General features: G+C 38.6%; 1 protein-coding gene across 2 annotated transcripts in view; it reads right to left on the bottom strand.

The window, feature by feature from the left end:
- LOC109678084 (spindle assembly abnormal protein 6 homolog) overlaps positions 1-26,614 on the bottom strand; it is a 45,971-nt gene that overhangs the window by 17,093 nt on the left and 2,264 nt on the right. Inside the window, exons 2-8 of one of the 2 annotated variants that reach the window (XM_074050904.1) lie at positions 20,479-20,539; positions 19,004-19,083; positions 18,546-18,650; positions 17,364-17,535; positions 16,283-16,348; positions 15,126-15,245; positions 886-1,077 (exon numbers count right to left, since the gene is read on the bottom strand). In XM_074050904.1, coding sequence (XP_073907005.1) covers positions 886-1,077; positions 15,126-15,245; positions 16,283-16,348; positions 17,364-17,535; positions 18,546-18,650; positions 19,004-19,083; positions 20,479-20,539 — 796 coding nt within the window. The remainder of the gene's footprint in view (positions 1-885; positions 1,078-15,125; positions 15,246-16,282; positions 16,349-17,363; positions 17,536-18,545; positions 18,651-19,003; positions 19,084-20,478; positions 20,540-26,614) is intronic. The other variant, XM_074050905.1, reaches the window with a different exon arrangement.

Below are 26,614 nucleotides of genomic sequence, written 5' to 3'. Positions count from 1 at the left end.
ACTGAGTTAATCTATGAAAAGCACTTAAACAGTGCCTATCACATACCAAAGGCTCAGTAAGTGTTACCTATAATTTAAGATAACTATGACCACTACACTGTGATCACTGGACACTACACTCCTTATAGGTACATGATCTACTGTGCAGCCTGAAGAACCAGCCCTATCACACTGAGCACCCAAGACACAGACATCACACGAGCACTAAGAACACACTGAGAGACCTGATGTCTGAGCCAGTAAACTGCTCTGTAAGCCCTTAACTAACAATAGCCAAGCGTGGGCCTGGTGCTGGGGCGCAGCTCACGTGCCAGAGCACCTGAGAATAAACCACAGTAGAGCCACAAAAATACATTCAATAAAAATATCCACACTTGCCTTAGTTCTGTTCTGAATTAGCTTATTGAACTGCGTATTCTCAGTGTTCTTTGCATTATCTGACATGATTACTCTAACATCAAGAGATCTTTGCAGAGTATCAAAAGGAACACAAGTAATAAAGTAACCAAACTGAAATAAAGTAACCAAACTAAGGCATTCTTTAAAATTAGGACAGGTGACTGGGTGTGGTGGCTCACACCTATAATTCTAGCTAGCCAGGAGGCAGAACTCAGGAGGATCACAGTTTGAGGCCCAAGCAGAAAGTTAGCAAGACCCCATCTCAACCAACAAGCTGGTGGGGTGGTGCATGCCTATGCCAGCTACACAGGACGTACATAAAATCTGGGTTCAGGCTGGCTCTGGCAAAAACACGAGGCAGGAGGTGTAAGTAAGTGTCATAGTGTTTTCCTAGCAAATGTGATGCCTTGAGTTCAAACCTTACTACTGCCCCAAACAAATAAAGGAATGAATAAAATGAGGATGGGGAGAAGCAACATTCAACACCTCTTCAACACCAGAGAGCTTTGCTTTAAGCTCTCGAACAGTGGCGTCTCCTTTGTACTTTCTTTCAGTCAGCTCCTTGTTAGCTGCCTCCACCTCGGACAGTCTGCTCTGCAGCTGGTGGATGCTTTGCTGATGCAGGACCTCTAGATCTTTCTTCTGTTGTTCATGCTGCTGTTGACACTGAACCTGCGCCTATGTAGAAAAAGCACAAAAGTATAAATATGGAATGATCTCAACACAAAAAATGGAAGTTATCATTCCCACATTTCCCTGTTTTGAAAAGGTGTCTATTTTTTTTTCCTTTTCTCTTGCGGCAATGAGTTTTGAACTCAGGGCCTCACGCTTTCTAGGCAGCCTGGTATTTATTTTTAATTATAGATTTTATGAAGAAGAAAGTAAGACAGATAAAGGCAATTAACACCAAAATCCTATTTATAATTTCCATTTCTCTTAAACACAAGTGTTTCGAAGTAATGGTTTTCAAGTTAAGAAAAGAATGATACATGATAACATAAAAAATACTGCATACAGTATGAACATATCTGTGTGAGAATGAGCGAGTACATAAGAACACTGAGCTTTGCTTTAAGCATCACAGTACTTTGGCTTTAACAGTGTGTGTGTGTGTGTGTGTGTGTGTGTGTGTGTGTGTGTGAGCAATATTGTGCAACTGTAACACTGGCAAGGCACAGAAGTTACATTTTACCAATAAGGAAATGTGACCATGACTGTGACACTGCAGTCTCTGGTGCCTGTTTGGATCATATCACACTATCTTCACAATATCCTAAATGCCTTAAAAAAAAAACCTAGTCAATCCTAAAACCTTTTAAAAATAAAGTATATTTTTCTGATTATGAAAGTTACACATGCCTAGCATGGATAAGAAGGCCCTGAATGAGAGACCCCAATACCACCAAAACCAAAAAACAAAAATAAACTGATTCTTCAAAAATACTGAAAAACAGAAAAGCCATCAATTCTCAAAATAACAATTAAGGACAAAATAGAAATTAAGAATATGAGCTAACATAAACAGCATCAATAGCTATAAGCAAGGTAGCAGGATATAAAATCAACATAGAAAAATCATTAGCATTTCTATACACTAATAATGAACTGAAAAAGAATGTATGAAAACAATTCCATTTACAATAGCCTCAAAAAAAATCAAATACCTAGGTGTAAACCTAACAAAAGATGTGAAAGACCTCTACAAGGAAAACTATACACTTCTGAAGAAAGAGATTGAGGAAGACTATAGAAAGTGGAGAGATCTCCCATGCTCATGGATTGGTAGAATCAACATAGTAAAAATGTCTATACTCCCAAAAGTAATCTACATGTTTAATGCAACTCCCATCAAAATTCCAATGACATTCATTAAAGAGTTTGAAAAATCTACCATGAAATTTATATGGAAACACAAGAGACCACGGATAGCCAAGGCAATACTCAGTCAAAAAACAATGCTGGAGGTATCACAATACCTGACTTCAAACTATATTACAAAGCAGTAACAATAAAACAGCATGGTACTGGCACAAAAACAGACATGAAGACCAGTGGAACAGAATAGAGGACCCAGATATGAAGCCACACAACTATAACCAACTTGTCTTTGACAAAGGCGTCAAAAATATACAATGGAGAAAAGACAGCCTCTTCAACAAAAACTGCTGGGAAAACTGGTTAGCAGTCTGCAAAAAACTGAAACTAGATCCATGTATATCACCCTTTACCAATATTAACTCAAAATGGGATCAGGGATCTTAATATCAGACCACAAATTCTAAAGTTGATACAAGAAAGAGTAGGAAATACTCTGGAATTAATAGGTATAGGCAACAACTTTCTCAATGGAACCCCAGCAGCTCAGCAACTAAGAGATAGCATAGATAAATGGGACCTCATAAAACTAAAAAGCTTCTGTTCATCAAAAGAAATGGTCTCTAAACTGAAGAGAACACCCACAGAGTGGGAGAAAATATTTGCCAGCTACACATCAGTCAAAGGACTGATAACCAGAATATACAGGGAACTTAAAAAACTAAATTCTCCCAAAACTAATGAACCAATAAAGAAATGGGCAAGTGAACTAACCAGAACTTTCTCAAAAGAAGAAATTCAAATGGCCAAAAAACATATGAAAAAATGCTCACCATCTCTAGCCATATTGGAAATGCAAATTAAAACCACACTAAGATTCCACCTCACCCCTGTTAGAATAGCCATCATCAGCAACACCACCAACAACAACAGCGAGGATGTGGGGAAAAAGGAACCCTCTTACACTGTTGGTGGGAATGTAAACTAGTACAACCACTGTGGAAAAATATTTGGAGGCTACTTAAAAAGCTAAACATTGATCTACCATATGATCCAGCAATACCACTCTTGGGGATATACCCAAAAGAATGTGACACAGGTTACTCCAGAGGCACCTGCACACCCATGTTTATTGCAGCACTATTCACAATAGCCAAGTTATGGAAACAGCCAAGATGCCCCACCACTGATGAATGGATCAAGAAAATATGGTACCTACACACAATGGAATTTTATGCAGCCATGAAGAAGAACTAAATGTTATCATTCGCTGGTAAATGGATGGAACTGGAGAACATCATTCTGAGTGAGGTTAGCCTGGCCCAAAAGACCAAAAATCGTATGTTCTCCCTCATATGCGGACATTAGATCAAGGGCAAACACAACAAGGGGATTGGACATTGATCACAAGATAAAAGCGAGAGCACACAAGGGAGATATAAAGATAGGTAAGACACCTAAAAAAGTAGCTAGCATTTGTTGCCCTCAACGCAGAGAAACTAAAGCAGATACCTTAAAAGCAACTGAGGCCAATAGGAGAAGGGGACCAGGAACTAGAGAAAAGGTTAGATCAAAAAGAATTTACCTAGAAGGTAACACACATGCACAGGAAATCAATGTGAGTCAACTCCCTATATAGCTATCTTTAGCTCAACTAGCAAAAACCCTTGTTCCTTCCTATTATTGCTTATACTCTCTCTTCAACAAAATTAGAGATAAGGGCAAAATAGTTTCTGCCGGGTATTGAGGGGGTGGGGGAGAGAAGGAGGGGGCGGGATGGGTAGTAAGGGAGGGGGTGGGGGGAGGGGGGAGAAATGACCCAAACATTGTATGCACATATGAATAAATAAAAAAGAAAAGAATATGAGCTGAGTGTATGGCTCTAGTGGTAGAGTACCTGCCTAGCAAGTGCAAGGCCCTGAGTTCAAAGTCTAGTACCATTAAGAAAAAAAAAAAGAAGAAGTAAAATACGTCCTTCTAGTGTCACAAGGATGGAGTTGGGTGGTGTGCTGAGGATAAACAGTGGGGCTGGACAGAGGGTGCTGGCCCAAGAACAGTGCTAAACTTTTGCTGCACATGCTCAAAAATGCAAAGAGCAATGCTGAACTGAAGGGGTTAGGTGCAGATTCTTTGGTCATTGAAAACTCGGGTGAGCAACGCACCCAAGATGTGCAGCCACACTTATAGAGCTCATGTGGTCAGATTAACCCACACTTGAGCTCCCTCCTGCCACTCTGAGATACTACTTACTGAAAAGGCACAAACTGTTCCTTAAACCAGAAGAGGAGGCTGCACAAGGCAAAAAGATACCCCAGAAGAAACAGAAAACAAAAATTTATGGCACAGTAATAAATTCAACATAATCTAAATGCAAATAAAAATTTAAAAATATTAATTGCTTCAGGCCTTCAAGGAAAACTGCTTCTTACTTCACTATTTCAAAGCGTAAAGAAAATGGGAAAATATTCACTTATTTCATGATAGTATAATTGCAATAGCCCATAATTGTAATAAATGAACAATATGGGGGAAAAGGGGCACTCTCAGAGCAATACCACTTATGAAAATAGATAAACATAGAGAATTAAATATTAGCAAATTAATTAAAGGAAATCCCTAAAACCTTTACAACTATTTATTATTCAGTGAATTCAAAGATGGTTCCACATTTGGAAATCTGCAGTTATAATTCATTACATTACCAGATTAAGGGGGAAAACATAACATGATTACATGGTTAGATTCCCCCAAAATCAGTCTACCTGACTTCACATTCTTTGGGGGTAAAACTCTAGGAATTGAAACAGAAGAAAACCTTTTCTCTCAAATGCACAGTCAACATCTTATCTAAAGGTAAGATACTTTAGTCATTTACCAAAAAGTAAGGATTCCTTTTTTACTTTTCTATATAAAAGAGACAAAAATCTCAAGAGAGAAAAATCCAACTATTTTTCAGAGTTTATATATCCACCTGAAAACCCGAAGATAATAGACTTCAAAACTATTAGAATTAATGTGTTCATTTACCAAGGTGACTGGTATGACATTAATATATATACTCCCAATAAACAATGAGAAAAAGTAACCACTGTGGTGGAGGCAGTGGAGTGGATGGTCCTATTTATAGAGCAAAACCACTGTTTGACAAGAATGTAAAATAAAGATAAAGGGAGGAGCATGCCTGTTTCAAACAAACAATTCCTGATTAAATGGAGAGATGTATCTTTCCACTAGATGAACACTGTGAAGATTAGTATATTGAAGTCATGGGGCAAGACACGGGAATGACTGATGACATGTCAAGGGAGGGCTGCACATAAAGCTCAGTGGTAGAGTACTTGCCTCGCATGTTCAAGAGATGCATTGTCAGCACCACAAAAACCAGCAGGAAAAAAACCAATCTTCTGCATACTGTACTCTGCAAAAATATATTTCAAATAGTTTAGAAAGCTACATGTGGAGAGCAGATTCTGAGAAGCCTATGAGAACTGGACAAAAGCAAGGCGAGATGCAGCTCAACTGCTTTTCCTAAGATGTTTATCTGTACATGGAGATTGGCACAGCCCTGGCCACAAAAGAGGAAGATGCAGAACAGCTGCTTCTCCTAAGTTGCTCATGTTTAGAGAAGCAGGAACACAGGTTTCTCCTGTTACCATGTCATGCCCCTTCCAGAGAACTGCTGCTCCACCCTGGGTGAAGCCACCCAGCCACCACTGGGTATAAAAGACTCACTGAAGGAAGACGCCAGGCTTTTGCTTTGGGAGCTTTAGGCTTTTTGGTGTAGGAGGCTTTTGAAAAGGAAAAAAATGCTAAAGAGAAAAGATTGTTGAAGGAGAATTGCTAAAGGGGAATTGCTAGCAAGCCTGAGGGCCCAGACTTTAAGGAAGCTAAAGAGAGAACATTATGCATAGGCTTTAGCTAAGCTAAAGAAAAGTTAAAGAGAACAGTGCAAGTCTAAGGACCAGGATTTTATGAGTTATGCATATGCAGATTTTAGGCATGGCTGTTGTTCTTTGCAAGTGTGAAGAAAGCTAAACAGACAGTGCAAGCCTGGGAGAAAAGACTTTGAAAGATTATGTGTTGGGGACCAGGCATGTCCCCATGTAGGAGTTTGCACAGCCTCTTCTACCATAATTGTCCCAGTACCTGGTGTCTTGACCTTTGTTCTCACATCTCCTTGAAGAATACAACCTGCTGTGTCTGCATACCAGCCCCCTGATGCAAAACTAGATAAAGTACCAGAACTGTTAGGAGACTCCCTGATGCCATAGTAATCAATACCTTAGATAAAGTGTCCTGTGTGCATTGATGATTCCAGAACTGATGTGTTGTAATTAAGCTTCATTAGCCTTAGGAAAATTAGCCCACCAAACCTCATTCCTTTCACCTTGCATCAAGAATTGTTAAATCTTGATTTTTACCTGACTCTTTTCCTTGTACTGTCCTAATAAAATAAACCCTCTGACTCAGGTAGGAGCTTACGTTTCCCATCGGGAACTTGCAGCCCTCCCGTCCCCAGCTTCTCTGTTGTATGTCTGTATGTCTGTGTGCGTCTTATTTCTCATTCCCCGTTGCTCTTAGACAGGCTCACGCAGCATATCCATGCAGGCCGGGGCAAGTGGTGCCCGACCTTGGGGCCTGACTGCAAGAGAACTCATTGGACAAGGTGAGGGAATGTGTCCAAAAGACGTGTCCACAAGGAAAATAAGGAGGGGAGAGCGCAATTCTGAATATAGTCGGGAGTAATAAATATGGGACAAACTAGATCTAAAGAAAGAGATCGCTATGTACGTATGTTTAATACTAGAGGTAAATCTAAAGTCTTCGATGTCTAAGAGTGCACTCAAAATTAATGTATTTGTTTTGTGTCATTGTGTAAATTTTGTGTATATTAATGTATTTGTTTTGTGTTTCATTGTGTGAGTTTTGTGTATGTCTATTGTATGATTAACTTATTAGAGACAAAAATCTAATAGCTATGGCAACAGTCTTACTAAAACCTGAGACTGACTCAAAACACTATTTGTAAAATTGATTCTTGCCTCAGTTGTTAAGCTAACCAAAATGAGTCCTAAAAGAACAGAATGGGACACTTCTCAATCTGCTCCTAAAGATTAAAAAAAAAATAACTTAGCAATGTACTGTAGCCACTTAATTTTTCCATGTTATTGAGCTCTTGAATCTACGCACACTTAAATTGACATTTATGGCATACCTAATTTAAAATCTTTTTTACATATGTGTATATTTAAACATCTTTAGGAGGATTTTTTAATAAAATTATTGTAAAGAATACAATAACTTCTGTTCTATCTCTTCTTCTGCTGTTACTTTTAAGAAAAAACAGTTTTTTAAAGGCTATGTTAATCAGGTCTAACTAATTATAGGCACTATTTTATGGACAGTAACCTTAATCTGCTTCATTTTGTCATAGGTGTAATTTACATTCAATTCTTTTATAACTATATCTATTAACAAAAGGTGTCTTTAAAAATAAGGCTAACTGAAAAAACAATTTTATTTAAATTTAAATTCTTATAAAAGTTATTTTAAAATACAAGTTACAAAGTGAATAAGCAGAAAGGATATAGATAGGTATTGAGTGTATATTTTGGGGGAAGTTAAAGGAAAAAAGGAAGGTTTTTAGATGAGAAAGGATTTTGTAAAAAAGGGTTTGTCTTAAAGATTGTTTCAAATATGGAGAGGAAGGGTAAGGACAAGCCATCAGAGGATTCAGAATGTCATATGAAGGTCTGAGTAAGATTTAAAAGTATATAATAAAAAGCTTCGGTGTGTGATAAAGTTGACTATAATCTAAGAGTTGCCTAAAAGATTTTCGGGGGTCATATCAAACTGAAATCTAATTCTCTATGTCCATAAAATAACAAGGCTATCTTAATATTATTCTGCTCTGAGTAACATCTATAGAAAACTGTTATGTGGATAGATTTTATTAAAAGTAATTACTTGTGTCTTCTGTTGATCTTGTCAAGCTTTAGTACTACTAAATCAGAGTTCATTTAACATATTTGCTCATGCAAAGGTCTCTTAAATAACCACCTTATAACTGTGTTCTGTGCCTATACTTTATCTGAAATTGGTACAAACATTTGCAAAGTTTAAAGTGTCGTTTATGTAAAATGACGAGCTAAAGCTCTCTTTTATTCAAAAGAATTACATTTAACTGACCAGCCTAAAGTTGTTTATCCAAATGCACTGCATTTAAATCTTTGACATATAAAATGCTTAATAAAACTTTTGGCAGGTGTGCTGTTAATAATCAGTAACATTCAGAAAAACCTTGCCATTTGAGCAATCCTGCTACTTAAAACCTGACCTATATTAGTTTTAATCAAATAAGTGTTACTGTATATGTATAAGATGTGACTGGACATCAAAAAACGAGGCTATTTGGGATCATAGGCACTGGCTCCCTAACTTAAAGAGATCTAAAGTTAATGATGCTGAACTTTTAAAAGCTGTGTCCACGTGTTCCTAATTGTAACAAGGAGCATTAGTGCTGCTATTTTAATACTATCAGTCATAATTATTTTCTTAAAAGTATAGTCTCCAATGGAAATAACTAAATGTCTGACAATTCCCAAACTACTTTTCAGTATTTTAACCATGGCTATTCTAAGCCTTTTCATTCTCAGTCTGGGTCCTTCTTCAGAGCATTTGCAATTACCCAATACCTATTTTCAATTGAGTTTGGCCTTCTAAATATTTACTTTTGTTGGCTTTTTTCAAAACCTTTAACTGTTGTTTGTTGACATTCTGCAGCATTTTTAAGTTGTCAGGATCTCATCTATAGTCCAGACAGAACTAAAAATGGATGCCAGGAAAATCCACTTCTTCTAAACTTCTTTTGTTGTTTATAATTTGGCCAAATGGGCCTTACTATAGCTCCAGATGAGGTACAAAAGCAATCTCCCTTTTCATATTTGGGACAGTTTATTGAGGGACAGACTATCAGCTCCCCCAAAACCAGAAATCTGCAAAGATAATTTAAAAACTTTAAATGATTTTCAAAAATTATTAGGTGATATAAATTGGCTACATCCTGCCTTAAAACTTACCACCCGTGAACTGTCTCCTCTCTTAAATATTTTACAGGGAGACACTCAACCATCTTCTCCTAGATATCTTACACCAGAGGGTCATATGGCCCTGGCTAAGGTTGAACAAGCTCGTCAGATTGTTAAGTCATGTTCAAAATGTGCTCCTCATTTGCCTGTGCCCAGTGATGGAATTAACCCTCATGGTCTTCGTCCTCTATCACTATGGCAGATGGATGTTACTCACATTCCATCTTTTGGATGACAGCCTTATCACGTTGTTATTGATACTCTGGTTTTGTTTTTGCCTCTCCAAGATCAGGAGAAGCAACACACCATGTCATAGACCACTGTTTGGCCGCCTTTGCAGTGATGGGCAAGCCGCTCCATATTAAAACTGATAATGGTCCAAGCTATACATCTACTGCCTTCAAGGCTTTTTGTTCCTCCTACAAAATTCTTCATACCACAGGCATATACTACAACCCACAAGGCCAAGCTATAATGGAACGAGCTCACCAAACTTTAAAAGTTCAATTACAAAGACAAGAAGGGGGAGACAGCAACCTGGCCACTCAGATCAACAAAGCTCTTTTTACTTTAAATTTTTAAAATTGCTCTGAATTTGGCTTTACTCCAGCTGAAAAACATTGGGAACATTGTAATAAACAACATTTGCCACAGGTATTGTGGAAAGATGTAATGACTGGTGCCTGGCAAGGCCCTAGCCCAGACTTGTTATGGGGCCGAGGCCATGCTTGTGTTTTTCCTGAAGATGCAGAAAACCCAATTTGGGTACCCTCATGGTTCATGAAGATGCTTGGCACCCATCAGCCATCAGATGCAGAAGCTCCACCTGATGGAGGAGGAGAGGAGCCCAAGCCCACCAAAAACCAAACCACTGGAGATCCTGTCACTGAAAGCGATAAGGAACCACCCTTACCAGTCCTACAAGAGATAACTTCATCACCTTGACAAACGCATGAAACAACTGGGGGATCTACTCCCCCAACTTGGAGTCAAAGAAAATGCTTGGTGGATATGGACAAGAATGCCATTAAGGAGTGGGGACAGGAAGAAATTCCTGCTGTTCTTCTGCTAGCTATCATTACCATCATTAGCCAGCAGGTAAATGCTGCAGAAGCCCAGAACTTACTACATTGGGCTTTTGTGCCTCATCCACCTCTGCTTCATGCAGTTACCTGGAAAAGTCCACCAATATCAGTTTTTACTAATGACTCTTGAGCTGGTAGGAGGTCACTCCAGTGGACACCTGGTTCCTACTTTCACTAATTATAATTTTACAGGACAAGCTGTTGCTTTACCCATTTGTCTGGGGAATTTGCCTTATTTTCTCCCTCTCACGCCCATTTGGAAAAGTGCTCTGTTATGGAATGGCGCTCAGTTTCTTGATAAAAAACTAGAAGTTTTCAGCTTTAATGCCACTGAGTCATATAATGCTACACAGTGGCCTCACATTCCCCGCTGTCATGACAAGTGCAATCCCTGGTGCCCCCATAAGGGAGCCTCATGGGAACAATGTATATCTGCTTCTCCAATGCCTATTAATGTTAGACTACAAGCTTGTGTACTGGTCTTATAATGAACTTCTGAAACTAATATTATGGGGTACTGGACCAGCCCTTGGGTGGTACCAGACGGAGGAACCATTCAATCAGAATGTACTAGCTCGGAGCAGCTTGGAGCTGCTACTGCTAATGCCAGTCTAACTAGCCATTCAGACAGCTCTGTTATTAAAGGATTGCAAGCTTGTGTTCAACATCCTTTTGCTCTATTGCCTGGATCAATTAACATTTACAGAAAATAGAATATTTTTGATATCTCTTGTTCTAATTGCAACTTAACTTCATGTGTGGACAATTACATAAATGGCAGCCTACTTATAGTAAAACAAAGCCCCTGTATCTTGGTACCTACAAATTTCATGGGACCATGGTATCATGATAGAGGACTACAGGTTGCCAAAGAAATAAAATCATTATTAGTAATAGAAAAAGATTTGCAGGGCTCTTGATAGCAGGCATTGTGGTAGCCATCACTGCCATTGCCACCATGGCTACTGCTGCAGTAGCTCTCTCCCAAAGCATTCAAAATGCTCATTATGTTAATACATTAACACAAAAGGTCAGTTATGCCTTCCAACAAGTTGCTATAGATGAAAAACTGATATCCGCTTAAATTCTCTAGAAGCTGCTTTGCTGGCTAAGTGGGATGAAGTTCAAACGCTGAAATTCCATCAAGATTTACTGTGCTGTGCAGGCTTCCACCATATCTGTGCCACTGAGGCACCCTACAATGCCACAGACTTCCCATGGAAACTCGTTAAAGCACATGTCATGGGAGCCTGGGAAAACAACAATGACTCCTTTAACCTACAGCCTTAAGACAGCAAATTTCAGCCATGCAGCGAGCACACGATCAGGTGGCTACTCCTGCAGATATAGCAAAAACTATATTACTTGAATTACAAGGATTTAACCCTTTTAGTACTCTAAAATATTCTTTTTGGTATTTCATTGGCATTGCGTTACTAATGATTTGTTGTTTTTGCTTACTTTCAGTCAGAACTCGAAAGACCAAAAGGTGACTCCTCAGATTAGACATAGAAATACATCGGGAGCTTTTAAGAAATAGAGTAGGAGAGATGTTGGGGACCAGGCATGACCCTGGACTGGGATATAATGGAGTTTGCACAGCCTCTCCATGTAGGAGTTTGCACAGCCTCTTCTACCATAATTTTCCCAGTACCTGGTGTCTTGACCTTTGTTCTCACATCTCCTTAAAGAATACAACCTGCTGTGTCCGCACACCAGCCCCCTGATGCAAAACTAGATAAAGTACCAGAACTGTTAGGAGACTCCCTGATGCCAGATTAATCAATACCTTAGATAAGGTGTCCTGCGTGCTTTGATGGTTCCAGTACTGATGTGTTGTAATTAAGCTTCTGTAGCCTGAGGAAAATTAGCCCACCAAAACCTCATTCCCTTCACCTTGCATCAAGAATTGTTAAATCTTGATTTTTACCCGACTCTTTTCCTTGTACTGTCCTAATAAACACTCTGACTCAGGTAGGCACTCACATTTCCCATCAGGAACGTGCAACCCTCCCGTCCCCAGCTTTTCTGTTTTATGTCTTTATGTCTGTGTGCGTCTTATTTCTCACTCCCCGTCACTCTCAGTCAGGTTCACGCAGCATACCCATGCAGGCCAGGGCAATTATGCTAAAAAACAGCTAAGAGAAAACATGGGACACAGCGAGTCTAAGGAAAGAGGTTATAAGCAAGGTTTTAAAGAAGACTTCAGAAGCAAAGTTTTAAAGAACTGTAAAGGAGTAAGGCCTTAAAGAATGAAGATAGAGAAAGCAATGAGGGTTGTGCATCTCCACCCGAGCTCCCAAAATACCTGATCCCACTTTCTGTCTATGTTGCATCTCCGGTTGCCCCCAGTTAGCCCTGGTTAGGTTCAGTAATAACCAGGAGCAAGAGAAAGCTCACTCCAGCTACATATAAAAGGCAATTATAAAAACTCTAGACTAATAGAGAATATTTTTCATAATCCTCAAGTAATAAAGGCTTTTGAAACATGGAATAAAACCGTAAGCTAAAAGGGAATGACTGACAGATCTGGTGACATTCAAGTAAAAAGGGCTGTATATGGCAGAAACCTGCTGAAAAACCAAGTGACAGGCTGCGACAAGATGCTACCAATAATATGGCAAAGTGTCCTTACTTTATACTATTAAGAAATGCAAAGGAAACCACAGACAGAAAATACTTCAGTCAGCAGGGGTAACATTAGTTTCTAACAGTGGATTAAAACATTGTTTGTAAATTCTGTAATATTTCAAAAAGCAAAACTTGAATGTGCCATGTGCCAAGCACTAAGCAAATCTACATGAAGTCATGTGTTGGCACACACAGCTATAACCTTCTCTCTGCTAGTTCACATATCCTTAGTCTCCCCATCTTATTCCTGCACCATGTAGTTAGGCCTATTGTAGTTGTTTCTGTATTATAACATGTATAGACATTTTCTTGTCATTACTCCCAAAACAGCAGAGTGTAACAACTATTCACTTACCACTTACACAGTATTAAGTGTTTGTGTGTAAAACTATGTAAGGAAAAGGTGTGCACAGGTTAAAAGCAAATACTATGCCATTTTATATGAGGGACCTGAGCGTCTGTGGATTTTGGTGTCCTGGGGACTGAGGGTGTGGAAGGTCCCTGGAACCAATTCCCAGCAGATACTGAGGGCTGATAAAGGACTCATGTCTAGAATATACAAATAATTCCTACAAATCGTTAAGAAAAATACAAACGGGTCAACTTAATATTGAACTAATGACTTGAATGGGCGCTGCACAGAAGAATAATCAAGTGGCCAGTGTGCTGCAGCAGTGCTCACACGCATGAGGCACTACTACTCCTAGAGAACGCCAGCGTAAACCCACTCTGGAACACTGGCAGTTTCCACAAAATCTAAACATACGCTTGTACTACAACTCAGCCAGTTCAATCCTAAACCATACCCACGAGAAATGAGTGCATGCCTCTACAAAAAGAGACGTTCAAGGATACTCATTCCGGCTAAATTTACAATAGCAAAAGACCACAAATAATCAAATGCCAATTAAGAAAAAGACATGAGAGTCTATATGATAACATAAAAAGAAACACACAAGAACATAACTGAATCTCAGAGATATTTATGCCAAGTGAGGGAAGATATACATAAATAAATACAAACATTCTATGCTTCAGTTTATGTGAAGTTCAATAACAGGCAAGGCTGATTGATACTGATAAAAGTGGAAGGGTGATAACCGCCTGTAAAGTATTACATAGACTGGGAAGGCACAGAAGGGAACCTACAAGGGTGGTACAATATTCTAAATCTTAACTTGAGGAAAGCTACATATAAAAAAATTATCCAGTTGTAGCCTGAAGAGCAACTATCTAGTAAAATGCACTTAAAAATTAGTATTAAAGAAACTACAATACAGGAGGTAAGAAATTATACTGAAAGTAGAGAATGGTAACTACATAGCAAAAAGGAATGAAAGATATTACAAAGTAATCCAAGAAAGTAAAAACGGTCAAAAGTCACATTAGAACATGCTTGGCTTTACTGGGAATCTAAGAAATATCCACGAAAACGTGTCAGGCGGCAAACACTGAGAAGGCTAATCAGAAGGCCAGGCTAGGCGACGTCAGGAGCACAGGGAGGGCAGTCACTATCTTTCAGATTGTTTGGTGTCACCCTTTTGGGTGGTAATTTGCAGTAACCATCTATATTTTATATTCCATGCCTTCTGCTTACGATAAATGGAAGCATCTCAACACCCACCAGTTTAATACAGTAATTAAGTAATTTAAATCACACCCAAATGATGACTACTATGTAGCCACTAAAAAGAAAGGTCTGTACTGATACAAAATGACATGTTAAGTGAAAAAAATTGTAATTACTATATCCAGTAATATGTTAAGTGGAAATAAGTTAAATAGAAATATCCAGTAAGACTCACTGGAATAGCATAAAACCAAAAGCTATGTGCTAATACACACAATCATAATGCACGTTGCTATAAATATATACACATATATTTATAATTACATATTATTAAACATAGGGAAAAATTTGGAAAGCCATATCAAAGTCTTTAGTTTGTATATGGATAATAAGACTGAAAGGTACATGCTTAATTTTTATTTTATATACTTCTCTAACATTAGAAAATTTTAAAACAAACATTTATTACTTTTGTAATTAACAAAACAGGCAACAGCAATAAACCCCTATTTTCCCAGTTACCTTCAATTTTCTCACCTGTAAGGCTTTTTCCTTCTCAGCTGTCAGCTCCTGAGAATGCTTGTTTGTCAAGGAGGCTGTGTGGGATGCCCACTCATTGCGCAGCCTGTCTAATTCCTGCATTTTTTCTGATAATGTCTGTATTAGAGTACAAAATGTTAAGATCGCCTCCTGAGTATGTTACACTTCTGATTAGAACGTGGCAATACTTACAAGAATATTAAAGAAAATGAAATTTCAGCTTTTCAACACATATTCAAAAATTTTAAATTAGAGGTAATCAAGATTAGAACAAACTGGCTGAGTAGCTCAAGTGGTAGAGCAACTGCCTCGCAAGTGCAAGGCCTTGAGTTCAAGCCCTAATACCACAAAAAGAAGATTAGAACAAAAGCAATTGTAGACTTAAAATGGTCCACAGGTCAGGCTTAAACTATCTTTAAGCTTTTAGTTACATCTAACTCTTCATCACCAAATCCTCTCCTCTGGCATTAAGAAGTAAAACAGTCCAGGCGGGTGGAGCAAGCCAGGCATAAGGAACAGTTCACTTCTTACACATAAAACCCACGAGAGCCATGTTGTGCAAGAGTATTTTCTGCCTGAAGCCATGCAGCTTACCACACAATCTCGTCCTCAATTTCAAGGACAAGAGGCAAAAATGCAGTAGCTATCACTGACCTCATGGTAAATTCATCAGGAATTAATTCTGGTCATAACAGAAGAAAAGAAGGGAAAGGTTTAGAATACAGGGAACTGAAAAAGCCATTTTAAGCCAGAGGAATGAGATGACTAAAAGGGAAGAAGAGAAAGAACATGTGATAGATACTAAATATTGATTCCTTTAATGAAAACTTATAGAAATTGTGTCATTAATAGGAAGTGACAGATATGTTTGAGTGAAATTAAATGTCTTTAAAAAAAAAGAAAGCATCAGATTAATGTAATTAACTGTTAGGGAAAGGGTAGCAAAAACAAGGGGAAATTAAACAGCATCCTTTTCGTTGTTTCTTGTGGTACTAGAGTTTGAACTCAGGACCTTGTGCTTGCCAAGCACAATCTGGTAGACCAGTGTTAACATTATTTGAAAGAAAAATACACAAAAGTTTAAATGCAATTCAAGAAGCAATTCAGAATGAATGTCTGGATAACTTGCAAGGACAATATGAAACTGGAATTACCTTTTGTGTAACGTTCAGTTGCCTAGTAACATCATCTAGTGATTGCGTCAATAATAATTTTTCTTCCTATTAGTAAAAATAAAATTATGCAGTTTACAATTTAATGCAATCATCTGTAGCCAAGCTACTCAACATGTACCAAAATAAAGCATCAGCACCATCCCAAAGTTTGTTTAAGACATGCAAGAGCTCAGTACCTACATCCCTCCCCCACCCCCGCCCTGCAGTACCGGGGCGTGAACTCAGTACCTCACACTTGCCAGACAGGTAGGTGCTCCACCATTTGAGCCACTGCACCAGCTTGAGATCCCCAGATGACCCGTTTGCTATTCATGTCTGAGATGCACTCATCTATACCATTCAACTGAAAACACTTTCTAAAAGTTCTTGAGTAGCAGCCAGGTACAGTGGCTCTTACCTGAAATCCTAGTTACTTGTGAGGGAGAGATCAGGAAGATCATGGTTCCAGACAAGTCTGGGCAAAAAGTTAGTGAGACTCCCATCTCAATACACATGGGAAGCTGGTCTGAGGCCAGCCTTGTGCAAAAACACAAGACCCTACTTGAAAAATAACTAAAAAAGCAAAAAAGGGCTGGAGGCGTGGCTCAAGTGGTAGAGCGCCTACCTAGCAAGTGTGAGGCCCTAAGTTCAAACCCCAGTACCACCAAAAAATTAAAAAACAAACACAACAGCCCTCCCAAACTCAAGTGGCAACACTATGTTGTCCCCTTGCATCAACGGCCCTGTAGCCCTTTGCAGTATTCAAGGCACATTCACGTATTTTGTGTCATTCAAGATGGCTAGATAGGGTAGGTATTTCCAAACATAGATGGCAGCTGATGGAATTATGACACAAGAGTTTAGGTAACCTGTGTAAGGTCACAGTGATTAGTAAAAACCCCAAGACCTGGGTTTGTCACTTCCTGGTCCAGTTCTATACTTGTATTCTATACTTACACTGTGACTAAATGGAAAACTATAAGTTTATTACAGAAATAAAAGCAACATTGAGCTGTTCAGTCACTTATCAAAATACTCTGGTACTTAGTTTAAAAGAGTAATTTAAATTTAAAAATCTTACCTTGCTACATTTCAAACAGACGGCTAGAAATTTCTTTATCTCTACATCATTTCCAGGTATAAGTTTTAGTGATAGGTGGGTAAGATGCTTAAAAGGATTTGTCTCTACCACATTTAAAAATGCAGGTGAGTTATCCAAAATAGCTGCTGGAGAAACTAACTGTAGCAAAAACCTTTGAAAAGAAAAGTCACATTGTAATACACTTATGAGACCATGAAAGTCTGCCAGTGCATCACCAGCTCCTCCACGTAGAAAGACCAGGGAAGGAGCACACAGAAGTCCCAGGGTGATGTGAAAGGACTCCGAATGTAAAAAGTAATTGTCGGGGAGGTGACTGAACGAGGGCATCCATGAAAGTCCTTAAGTTCATAATGGGAAAGACAAGGAAATAGACAGGAAAAACTAACAACAGAGATTCACTCAACACCACTGGCTACCCAGAGTACCAGCTCCTTACTCTCAAAACCGACAATTTCAAAGTAAGAATTAAGCATTTATCCTTTCCATGTGAACTTTCATAGCATCAAAGAGCCTTAACTGATCAGGAACTTCTTTATAGAATTATGCCTAATAAACATGGAAAGAATGACAGATGTACAAAAGCCTCATTTTGCATCTCCGAATGAAATAACGGATTCAAGTAATAATCATGAGTTGATTAAAACAATAAAAGGTTGATGGAGATTTTATTTTTTGCAGTGCTTGGGATGGAACGCAGGCCTTGTGCATGCTAAGGGAGCACTATGCCATTTAGCTGCCCTCCAGCTCTGATGCTAAACTTTCTAAGGATCAGCATTAGGACCACATCAAAATCTTATTCTTCCCTTTTCCAAGATCATGACAAAACAAATACTTGATGCTATAAGATAATTCAAATAACTTTAGTAGCTTTGTCAAAACATAAAAATTAAGCTCCCCCACCTCCCATACTAGGATTTGAACTCAGGGCCTTGTGCTTGCTAGGTAAGTGTTCTACCATTGGTGTCACAACTCCAGTCCTTAAGTATTTCTGATTTTAATCAAGATTCCTTAAAATCTGAGATTTAACAGAGCCCTAACCACAGTTTTTAAAGTAAACCAGAGTACTTATAATACATGGAAAATATCTTGCCACCCACTAGCTTTCAAGGAAGAGTCTGTCTTGAAAGAAGCTTAGTAATGCAGTGCTCCTGTGCAGCTTACCTTGGGATTTCTTTGGCTTGCTCCTGAGTGCACTGCTGAAGGAGGTCTATAAACTTCTGTGGGAAAGCTAAGAAGTCTACCAGAAGACCTTGCTGGAATTTTAAACTAGCAAAGACAGGAAAAGAAATTGAGTTACTATCTTTACTTACAATTAATACCCTGAAAAGATTACAGAAACTTTATAGACTTAATAAAAATTCAGCAAAAGCTTCAAGTTGCTGAGCTATTTTAAGCAGAAATATGATCTATAAAATATTTTTTAAAGACATCTTAAATAATTACAGAACAAACCAGCCAGTATTTTCACAATAACTAAATGTTCTGAATAGGAATGTATAATTTGAATACATATGTATGACTGGTAAATGTCTTTCAAAGAGAATGGTTACAAATACATTCATAATCTTAAGCAACTTAGTCTAAGGCCCACCTCCTCCCCACCAAAAACAATCAATTACCTTTGAAAGTCATCCTCAGATATAACAAGGTTATACAGAAAAAATGGATCTGTATCATCAGTCAGACGGATAACTAAATCCTAAAAGAAAGATTGTTTTTAATGTTTTCAACAGATCCTCCTCTTTCCTGAAAGTAAAATGATCTGATAACATCAACACATCACAGTTACAATTCAGATAGCTTTGGTTTCTGGGCTGCTTATTTTTTTGTCAGTTTTTAGAGATTCAGACTTTTAAACAGGAGTATACAATATGCTCTGTGACAGCCATGTAGGGTCTGAAGAAGTTAACTAAATTTTATCAGAGATATAGGAAAATTTTGTATTTTCAGTTTCCCCAAAGTTAACTGGTATGGCATTTCAAATGCAGCAAATTTATTAGCAGAACTGAGAATCATCCACCCTACAAAGGACAGAGCATTTGTCTCAGGTAGAAGAGTATCAGGTGACACGTTGCCAAGGCTTCTTGTAAGGACATAGTCTCTCCTATTCCAGGTGGCTACTGACGGGGAGGTCCATCTGTTTTCATTTTCCTAATGAAGTGGGCTCCTTTCATAAAGACTATTTTCTAGGTTGTTAAACTTATGGTGTGATAGATCATCACAGGAGCTAAAGCTGGCAGAAAAGCACACCAAAATTACATACTCCAAAGAACCCTGGTGTGAGGAAAACAGCTACAGGGTAAGGGAGGACTAATAAAGAATGAAGCACCCAGGTTAAGAATAAGTTTGAAATAAAACTCCTATGGTACTAGAAAAACCTAAGCCATTCATTAGAAGTCTAGAAAATGAAGACGTATGGCAGGCATAAATAATAATAAGTAATATAATATATAACCTCCACACTATGAAAATAGCAATTTGGGTATTTGCTCTGCCTCAGAATGCCCTGTTGTTAAGCAGCTTCCATTTAAATACTTCTTGAAATTCACTTTAAGATGCTATTGAAAGAAAAAAAATGTGACGCTACCACTAATACTAGTACATCCTTGAGATGTTCAGGGAAGTCTAGCAAAGAGAACATAGATGCTGTATTTCTCAACTCCCTGAGTTGTATCCTTAGCTCTGTTAATGATTCCTACTTTTGAAGATCACATTGATGATCTAAATGCGTCTCTTCAAAAGGTAAGTAAAACATTCAAGACTGTTTCTTCCTATTGTACTTCAGGTCATTCTGCTTTCTCACATTTACACCAGGAAAGGACGGTTCTTTAAAGCATCAATACACACTGTACTAACTTTTAAATGATCTAGACAAACCCCGGGAGACTGCTACTCCAACCCCTAGTTTTTCTTGTATGATTTAGAAATATATGGTATAATTATCTTTTAGTTGTCTCAGGAGATTTTACTATGCTAGACTGCAACAATTACAAAATGACCCAAAATTTAAAGATGGGTGTAACTTTTTTTAAAAAATAAAAGAATTACCTATAATACACAAAAATGATGTTTCAAAAAAGAAATAAACACCAACCTTTCTGTGAACTGGATTAGAAACCGACTGTAGCTCAATGCTCACTCTAACACTTACTCTCCTGTAAGAAAAGACATGTCCAACTATCAGAGCCAGTCATGTGCAGTGAGCTTCACTACCACGGGAACTAAGAGAAGTTTTCAGTCTTATGTCCCAAGACTTTCCACAGGTATTCTCTAGCTGATGACAGACTCTTAGAAAGCACACTGGATTGAAGTTTAGGTTGGGCACTGCATTCCATGTTCTATGCTGTGTCATACAGAGTCCAGTACTGAGCAGACATACACATGAAAGTAGTCACACACAATAACCAAATTAAGAAAAAAATGTTTATTGTGAGAGCCGAGGTTGGTTCTTTTCTGTCAACGAATTTAATCAATAACCACTGTGTTACAAGTGTTATTGTCACTAACTCGCTTCCTATACGCTCACTTCATGGACATTGCTTAAAGTGACAAAAGTTTCTATTAAGAACAAAGGACTGCTATGCTCAGCCAGACAAATTCCGTAGATGCCCTGGTTCTGGAGCTGGTAACCTAAAACACTTATTGCTTCTCTGAGCTTTGAAATTTCTTTGACTTCAAAGCCCCCTCCCAATGTCCCCTTTCCAATTAGCCAACCGTGCGTGGACTGTGAACACAAAACCTGTCCAATTCAGGGGAGGGGCAGCATTGTATGAGAGCTAAAACCCCAGCAGATTCCCCGCGGGGTGTCCTTGTTTTTTATTTGTGGAGCACCCTTCTGCAGAAGTAAATTTTGCCTTGCCTGCTGACCTCTGAGTGTGTCATCTCTCGTGACACCCAATATCTTAAAGATATTTCTAACACTATGAAAATGAGGGAAAAACTAGTAAAAACAGTTACAGGGGACTGGCTTTCAAATTCCTGCTAGGCTCAGTGACAATGGTCAGTCTTCACTCCCATTTTCCGTATGGGAGGTAGGATATGTCTCTCTCCCTTTCCTATTTCTTCCTACTTTATCCTATTTTACTAAAATACATCCTTGCTAAAATTTGGGAAAAATGGCTTTTCTCTGAATGTGTGTGTGTGAGGGGGATTAAAGTTTGTTCAATTTTAAGTTATTCTTCTAGAGATTTTGTTTAAACCATTTCCATGTTCTACTACTTATCTACTACAGAAATAAAAACTATAGACACAGCAATTGACTACTGACGGAAAAACCTAGAAATAATTGACCAACATTCAACTGTCTGGCTCTTTCTTAAAGCTCAGACTAATAATTTTATGTTGCATTAACATGGGACATTTTAGTTACAATTCTTACTGAACATATAATTGGGTGCTCAATCTTAGTTTATATGAAGAAGTTAAATGTTACTCCAACTTGTTTCTGTTATCTGAAATGGAAGAGCAGCACTGAGCTACAGCACAAAGAGGAGAGTTTTTGTTTCGGTTTGGTTTTTGGCACTGGGGATGAAACCCAGGGCCTCAAGCATGCCAGGCAAGTGCTCTTATACCCCCAACCCACGAAGACTTATTTTTATTTATTTTTCCTTTTTCTTTTATTATTCATATGTGCATACAAGGCTTGGTTCATTTCTCCCCCCTGCCCCCACCCCCTCCCTTACCACCCATTCTGCCCCCTCCCTCTCCCCGCCCCAAATACCCAGCAGAAACTATTTTGCCCTTATTTCTAATTTTGTTGTAGAGAGAGTATAAGCAATAACAGGAAGGGACAAGGGTTTTTGCTGGTTGAGATAAGGATAGCCATACAGGGCATTGACTCACATTGATTTCCTGTGCGTGGGTGTTACCTTCTAGGTTAATTCTTTTTGATCTAACCTTTTCTCTAGTACCTGTTTCCCTTTTCCTATTGGCCTCAGTTGCTTTTAAGGTATCTGCTTTAGTTTCTCTGCGTTAAGGGCAACAAATGCTAGCTAGTTTTTTAGGTGTCTTACCTATCCTCACTCCTTCCTTGTGTGCTCTCGCTTTTATCATGTGCTCATAGTCCAATCCCCTTGTTGTGTTTGCCCTTGATCTAATGTCCACATATGAGGGAGAACATACGATTTTTGGTCTTTTGGGCCAGGCTAACCTCACTCAGAATGATGTTCTCCAATTCCATCCATTTACCAGCAAATGATAACATTTAGTTCTTCTTAATGGCTGCATAAAATTCCATTGTGTATAGATACCACATTTTCTTAATCCATTTGTCAGTGGTGGGGCATCTTGGCTGTTTCCATAACTTGGCTATTGTGAATAGTGCTGCAATAAACATGGGTGTGCAGGTGCCTCTGGAGTAACCTGTGTCACAGTCTTTTGGGTATATCCCCAAGAGTGGTATTGCTGGATCAAATGGTAGATAAATGTCTAGCTTTTTAAGTAGCCTCCAAATTTTTTTCCAGAGTGGTTGTACAAGTCTACATTTCCACCAACAGTGTAAGAGGGTTCCTTTTTCCCCTGCATCCTCGCCAACACCTGTCGTTGGTGGTGTTGCTGATGATGGCTATTCTAACAGGGGTGAGGTGGAGTCTTAGCGTAGTTTTAATTTGCATTTCCTTTATTGCTAAAGATGGTGAGCATTTTTTCATGTGTTTCCTGGCCATTTGAATTTCTTTTGAGAAAGTTCTGTTTAGTTCACTTGCCCATTTCTTTATTGGTTCATTAGTTTTGGGAGAATTTAGTTTTTTAAGTTCCCTATATATTTTGGTTATCAGTCCTTTGTCTGATGTGTAGCTGGCAAATATTTTCTCCCACTCTGTGGGTGTTCTTCGAAGACTTATTTTTAAAACAAGAGAAAGTGTTGTTCCTATTTTTCTGGTATCTGGAACACCGTATGTGAAAGAGGTTGGAGTATAACTCTAATTGCACTTACACATTATTGAGAAAAAGAATATCCCAGTTCTGTAATTTGTAAGATAAGTGATTCAACTAGATGGTCCTGTGAGGGTCTTTTTAGCTCTACAGTGTCATTATGTTTGGTTTCCATCTTATTTAAGGTTTTTTTTTTTTTTATCACATTGCCATAGTGACATGATACTACAATTTACACCTAACTTTTTGTAGTATTTTACAGTTTGAGAAGTCCTTTCATACTTTGTGAATTTGTAAAAGTAATAATAATAAACTGAAGAAGCATCTATTTAATAAAATATCCTTTACATAATTCTCAAAGTTATGATACTACAATTTGCCAATCGTATTAATGATATCATTGCATACATTCAAAATGCCCAAATGTATTAGATGTTGGGAAGAAAATAGAAAGTCCATAAATTAAACATATTCCCAATGTTTATTCCAAAAACACCCCCAGAAACATTTCAGAGAAAAATGTGACCTCAGAGGCGGTATAACATCTGAAATTACACATTGTATTTTCTCGTAACAGTTAATGACACAGAGCAATACAGAACAAATTAGGCAAAGACAGCACTTCTCCTCTCAGCAAGCGTCACATTTTGAGCATTATACAAATCTGCACAACACCCCTGGGTCACTTGGATTTGGTCAGGTGTTCTTAAACAAAGAGCATCTTAAACATTCAACATTAGCACAACTGCTTTCTAGCCCAATTGCTATTTCTCAGTAGCTGTGTCCTTAAACTCTCAATTCAAACAAATAAAAGCTATTCTGAGCCAGGTATAATGCTGGGTGCTAGGGAAACCAACAGAAATAAACATGGTCCAGGTCCTCAAAACTGAGGTCGGATTCAGTGACTCTTTCCTAGATTTACTTCTGATTGTATTTAGGGACTGGCGAGAGGGAAAGAAAGAGTTATTTACGCCTACTGAGTACCTGCATTACTGGGTACCTGTCACATACAGGTATCATCTTATTTACCAACAAAAACCTAAAGTAACTGTTATCACTTTTACAGAGGAAGAACCTGAGGCACAGTGCAAAGCCTAAATTAGAACTCAGATATTTCAGTCTAGAGGGATGGCTCAAGTGGTACAGTACCTATCTAGTAAACATGAGGCCCTGAGCTCAAACACCAGTGCTATCTTAAAAAACAAATCAAATCTCTTTCCTATACCATGCTACCTAATAAATAAATAAAGGCAATTAATTTCAACTTAGCCAACTTTGAAAGGTCCTTATAGTAAAGGGATTTAAGCCACACCTCAGAAGTTATGAAAGGCAAGGCATTTGAGGCAGGTACAGCAGGAGCAAAGGTATGGGACAAAGAGAGTATTGGACACATTCAGAGGATAGCAGGCATTCTTTTTTTTTTTTTTTTCATTTTTCTTTTATTATTCATATGTGCATACAAGGCTTGGTTCATTTCTCCCCCCTGCCCCCACCCCCTTCCTTACCACCCACTCTACCCCCTCCTGCTCCCCCCCTCAATACCCAGCAGAAACTATTTTGCCCTTATCTCTAATTTTGTTGTAGAGAGAGTATAAGCAATAATAGGAAGGAACAAGGGGTTTTGCTGGTTGAGATAAGGATAGCTATACAGGGCATTGACTCACATTGATTTCCTGTGCGTGGGTGTTACCTTCTAGGTTAATTCTTTTTGATCTAACCTTTTCTCTAGTTCCTGGTCCCCTTTTCCTATTGGCCTCAGTTGCTTTAAGGTATCTGCTTTAGTTTCTCTGCATTAAGGGCAACAAATGCTAGCTAGTTTTTTAGGTGTCTTACCTATCCTCACCCCTCCCTTGTGTGCTCTCGCTTTTATCATGTGCTCATAGTCCAATCCCCTTGTTGTGTTTGCCCTTGATCTAATGTCCACATATGAGGGAGAACATACGATTTTTGGTCTTTTGAGCCAGGCTAACCTCACTCAGAATGATGTTCTCCAATTCCATCCATTTACCAGCGAATGATAACATTTCGTTCTTCTTCATGGCTGCATAAAATTCCATTGTGTATAGATACCACATTTTCTTAATCCATTCGTCAGTGCTGGGGCATCTTGGCTGTTTCCATAACTTGGCTATTGTGAATAGTGCCGCAATAAACATGGATGTGCAGGTGCCTCTGGAGTAACAGTCTTTTGGGTATATCCCCAAGAGTGGTATTGCTGGATCAAATGGTAGATCGATGTCCAGCTTTTTAAATAGCCTCCAAATTTTTTTCCAGAGTGGTTGTACTAGTCTACATTCCCACCAACAGTGTAAGAGGGTTCCTTTTTCCCCGCATCCTCGCCAACACCTCTTGTTGGTGGTGTTGCTGATGATGGCTATTCTAACAGGGGTGAGGTGGAATCAGCGTGGTTTTAATTTGCATTTCCTTTATTGCTAGAGATGGTGAGCATTTTTTCATGTGTTTTCTGGCCATTTGAATTTCTTCTTTTGCGAAAGTTCTGTTTAGTTCACTTGCCCATTTCTTTATTGGTTCATTAGTTTTGGGAGAATTTAGTTTTTTAAGTTCCCTGTATATTCTGGTTATCAGTCCTTTGTCTGATGTATAATTGGCAAATATTTTCTCCCACTCTGTGGGTGTTCTCTTCAGTTTAGAGACCATTTCTTTTGATGAACAGAAGCTTTTTAGTTTTATGAGGTCCCATTTAGATAGCAGGCATTCTTGTGTGACTAATGTGGAAAGAGCTTAGAAACGAAACTGAAAAAGCAGGCTGGTAAATCACAGGCTTCAAAACTCTACAACACTGATCTTCCGAGTTTCCCATCATTACCACTGTTCTCAACTGAATTTCCTTCTCTATGACCTCACTGTATTTGTTACTTTATGCATTAACCACTGTGTAATAGCTAAAGGTAACCAACGCTTATTATGCTCCAGGCACTTTTCTAAGCACACCACGGGTATTACTGCATTTCATCCTCACAGTGACCCCATGAGGTAGGTACTGGCATTGTCATGCATTTAAGTTAAGGCACAGAAACTTAAGTTGTACAAGATGAGGTGTGGGATGCAGCTCAGCCACAGAGTATGTGTTCAGCATATGCAGAGGCCTCGGTTCAATCCACAACACCAACATAAACAACCTCTCCACCAAAGACACTCACAAAAGAAGAAATAATAAACTGTGCAAGATCAAACAGTTGATAAGTGGCAGAACTGGAATTTAAGCCCGAGCAATCTAGCTCCAGAGCCTGAACTCTTAACCTGTGCCCTGCTGCTTTTCCAAGGGAAATCTTTATATATCCCCTATTACACTATGCGTTCCTAGAGGAACACAATGATAAATGCTTTTGTTTGGGTTG

The sequence above is a fragment of the Castor canadensis genome, chromosome 12 (genome assembly GCF_047511655.1).
Source record: "Castor canadensis chromosome 12, mCasCan1.hap1v2, whole genome shotgun sequence".
NCBI lineage: Eukaryota > Metazoa > Chordata > Mammalia > Rodentia > Castoridae > Castor > Castor canadensis.
This window is presented reverse-complemented; position numbering and strand designations above follow the sequence as displayed.